The sequence below is a fragment of the Heteronotia binoei genome, chromosome 10, assembly GCF_032191835.1.
Source record: "Heteronotia binoei isolate CCM8104 ecotype False Entrance Well chromosome 10, APGP_CSIRO_Hbin_v1, whole genome shotgun sequence".
In the NCBI taxonomy this organism is placed as follows: Eukaryota; Metazoa; Chordata; class Lepidosauria; order Squamata; family Gekkonidae; genus Heteronotia; species Heteronotia binoei.
Genome location: NC_083232.1, coordinates 77,688,160 through 77,692,125, shown reverse-complemented (window position 1 = coordinate 77,692,125; position 3,966 = coordinate 77,688,160). Strand labels below are relative to the sequence as shown.

The 3,966-nt window shown below is 37.8% G+C and overlaps 1 protein-coding gene across 1 annotated transcript; it reads left to right on the top strand.

Annotated features, from left to right (window-relative positions):
- The first annotated feature begins 476 nt into the window (after positions 1–476).
- Positions 477–3,664, top strand: NEUROD6 (neuronal differentiation 6). Its single transcript, XM_060247615.1, has 2 exons — positions 477–699; positions 2,126–3,664. The coding sequence occupies exon 2, from the start codon at positions 2,145–2,147 to the stop codon at positions 3,156–3,158; it is 1,014 nt and encodes a 337-aa protein (XP_060103598.1). The 5' UTR covers positions 477–699; positions 2,126–2,144; the 3' UTR covers positions 3,159–3,664.
- Positions 3,665–3,966: the final 302 nt, after the last annotated feature.

The window sequence follows — 3,966 nt, the reverse complement described above, 5'->3', positions numbered from 1 at the left end:
CTGCACCCAACCCAAAGGGAAAATAATTAGACGCTGGTTCAGAGTCAGAAAAGAAACTACTTCAGAGCTTCCTGACACCGGAGTGAAACTTGATTAGGGCTGGATTCCACTTTTCCATTTCTAGATGCTGTTTCTTCATTGACAGTTCTTATTTCCAAATATCCGGGTGGGCACATGAGATTCTGACTGATACAATTAAAATGTCTTTCTTGAAATTTAAAAAAAAAAAGCTGCTTATCATGAAGTGGAAAGCAGGCGTACCTGTGGATAGGGATAAAAGTGGATGTTGACATTTTGCCTGTTCAACAAAACTCGCAGAAATACACCAACTGCATGTGAAAAGCTGGTGTGTGGATTTTTCCCCTTTCTCTCTCTCTCTCTTTCTCCCCTATCAGCCTAACCTTCTGTGTTGATACATGAATGCTGGTACCCACTTACAGGGATGCCAGATGATCAGTGCAGAATGAAGGTCCCAGGAGAAAAGATCACATGGTTTTCTCTGCCCTGTGACGTCACCAGCAGATGGCATGGGTACCAGCTCTGGCAGTTGGCATCAATGTCACTTTTTAGAGATCAATGAGATAGTGCAGATACACACAGATCTAGACTCCAGCAGACGATGCGACATTCAGATTGAAAAGATCTGGAAGGCAAAAAATGAAAATTGATTATTGAATGAGATTTTTTTTAAAGGCCAAGGTAATGCAAATCAATATATATATATATTCAATTAGTGCTGAGTGTGCATGCAAGTGCTTTAAAGATACAGGATAAATGTCTTGTGTTGGATGAATGCTGCGTTTGCTTCTTCTGCTAGTTCATTTCTTCTTAAATGTGGTTGCATACTTTCACTGATTATGTAATACTGTATGGTGGACAAGACTCAGAGAGTTAAGCTTTTGCTGAAGGGCTAAGTTTAGCTTAGTGTTGGTTTGTTTAATCTACATCTGCTTTTTTTTAAAAAAAAATTACTGGCTTCCTTGTTTGTGAATTTGCCTTGGTGTACTTGTTAGTAAATTTAAGAATCCTTAAATATGATGCTTGGAAATGGAGAATAGGGCAGAAACAATACAAAAAGCAAACCGTCCCCCCCCCCTAAAAAAAAAATACCGCTTTTCATTCTGGATTCTGAACACACGTGCGTGATTGCAGTCAGAATCCACAGACTATTCCTGTCAGATATTAGCTGGAGGGAAACGTCTGTTCCTTCACAGGGACACAGATGCTGGAAGAGTGTGAGGAGGTTATAGTTTCGTTCTGATTTTTAAAAATGAAAATAAAAACACCACTTAATTCCAACAACATTTTGAAGCTGGAATTTCTCCCCCTCTAAAATCACAGCGAGCAAGGGAAAGAAATGTATTGCCTTAATGCTTTCCCTGAATACGTTTGGTATTTTCCCTATCCTGTTTTTAATAGGAAAGAAATAATCCGTGTATCACACATTTTCATACTGAACATTAGCGGGGGGAGAGGAAAAAAACCTCTCTTCGCTTTAATTAAATCACTGAATGATTCATTTGCCTTCTTTTCCATTAATTTTTTTCCAAGTTAATTCAGACTGCATTATAGAATATGTACAAATTGCAATATAAAAGTTAAAAGATTGTCTTTTCTGCCTGCTTACAGAGTGATAGACCTTTTATTTTGTTTTAACTATGCTCTCATCTTATTTGATAACAAAGGACATTAATATATCTTAAAATCTTTTGTCTTTTCATGGGTTCCACATTACGGGTGTTTTACACATGTATATATATTTTATTAAAAACTCAAGAAAAGACAGATGAGTTCATTTTAGATTTTCAGCTTTGGGTTAATTCTTAAGTATCAACATTTAATTTCTCTTAGATACAGTGAAAAAGACAACATATAATTCTGGACAAAAATAATACTATAATAACTGCTATTATTTTATTTAAATAATTTGCTCTGTTTGAGAGAGAGAGAGAGACTGACTGTGTGCACCTTGCATAAATAGGCACTTGTGTATTGCTGTTATATAGCAATATAGATATGCTATAAAGTATTATTAGCAATTATGTGAAAGTTAGGTGAAAATCTGTTTAAGAATGCAAACTTGGTGAACGGACATCTTTAAAACCTTGTGCTGGCATTTTTTCAGGTAACATAAGATTAACGCCATGTTAACACTACCATTTGATGAGTCTGTTGTAATGTCAGAGTCCCAGATGTGCCGAAAGTTTTCCAGAGAAAGTGAGGATCCAAAGCAAATCAAGAAACCAGAAAGTTTTGGGAAGCAGATTACACACCAAGGAAAAAGCATTAAAAGACTGACAGTGGAAGATACAGAAAAAGAGGAGGTGGAAGATGACCGAGAGGAAGAGGATGAAAATGGTCTACCCAGGAGGAGGGGCCTCCGTAAAAAAAAGACAACCAAGATGAGAATGGATAGAGTCAAATTCAGGCGACAGGAAGCCAATGCAAGAGAACGGAGCAGAATGCATGGTCTCAATGATGCGCTGGACAATTTAAGGAAAGTGGTTCCTTGTTATTCCAAAACACAAAAACTGTCTAAAATAGAAACTCTGAGACTTGCCAAAAATTATATATGGGCTCTTTCAGAGATCTTACGAATTGGCAAGAGGCCTGATCTGCTGACATTTGTTCAAAACTTGTGCAAAGGTCTCTCCCAACCAACGACAAACTTGGTGGCGGGATGCCTACAGCTGAACGCCCGAAGTTTCTTGATGGGTCAGGCAGGGGAAACTGCCCATCATGCCAGATCTCCTTACACCACCTTCTACCCACCCTATCACAGTCCAGAGCTGAGCACTCCTGCGGGCCATGGAACACTTGACAATTCCAAGTCCATGAAACCCTATAATTACTGCAGCGCTTACGAGTCCTTCTACGAAAGCACTTCTCCTGAGTGTGCCAGCCCTCAGTTTGAAGGTCCCTTAAGTCCTCCCCCAATTAACTATAATGGGATATTTTCCCTCAAGCAAGAAGAAGCTTTGGACTATGGTAAAAACTACAATTATGGCATGCATTATTGTGCAGTGCCACCCAGGGGTCCCCTTGGGCAGAGTTCCGTATTCAGGTTGCCTACTGAGAGCCACTTCCCTTACGACCTACATCTGCGCAGCCAGTCGCTCACCATGCAAGATGAATTAAATGCAGTTTTTCATAATTAATGAGGAAAGTGAAAATAAACAGTGGTCATTCACCTCTCCCTCTAATTAAGATAAAGCAGATGCCTGTGCCCCGTCTAATCGGAGCAACTCTATTTAAAGAAAAATACAAATGTGTTTGCTAGTTTCTAAAGTGTGTCAGCTATTGTGGGGCATTTTATTTTCTATGTAATAACAATAAAAATAAATAATTTTACTTATTACTATTTAATTCCAACTGGATTTTGGTAAGCACTGTGAGGTTTTGTTTTAACTGGATTTTTTAAAGAGTATTTCCTCCCCTCCCCCTTCCTCCCCTATTGGTTCAGTTTTGTTGAGCAGTGTGTCTAAATAAAAATTGTTGAGTTGAGAAAATGCACACTGTATGAAGTCTGCAACTGTATTTTGATTGTACAGCAACTATACCAATGCATGCTATTCAAATCGGATGAGTAAAATGATGTATTTATAATAATTAGAAACAATATGTAATGGGGAAGAAGTGAATTTATAAAAATTCTTCAGATGTTTTTAAAAGGAAAAACTGTTGCAAGCATCACAGGATGTGGTGAGATGGTGCAGCAATATTTAAACTATGCAAAAAAAAAAACTCAAAAGAAAGTGCATCTAAATCCGATGAGTGGTAATCATTGGACAGTTATTCAGATTAAAATTTGAAACATTTGCCAGCAGGGGCTACCTATTATTTTCAAAGGTTACATCACCATTTTTGCATCCATCAGTTTAATATAATAATCATATGATACCTGCACTTCTTTTGTATTCTCTGCCTTCACGTGTAAAGTTTGTTAGAATGTACAACTGTGTTTTT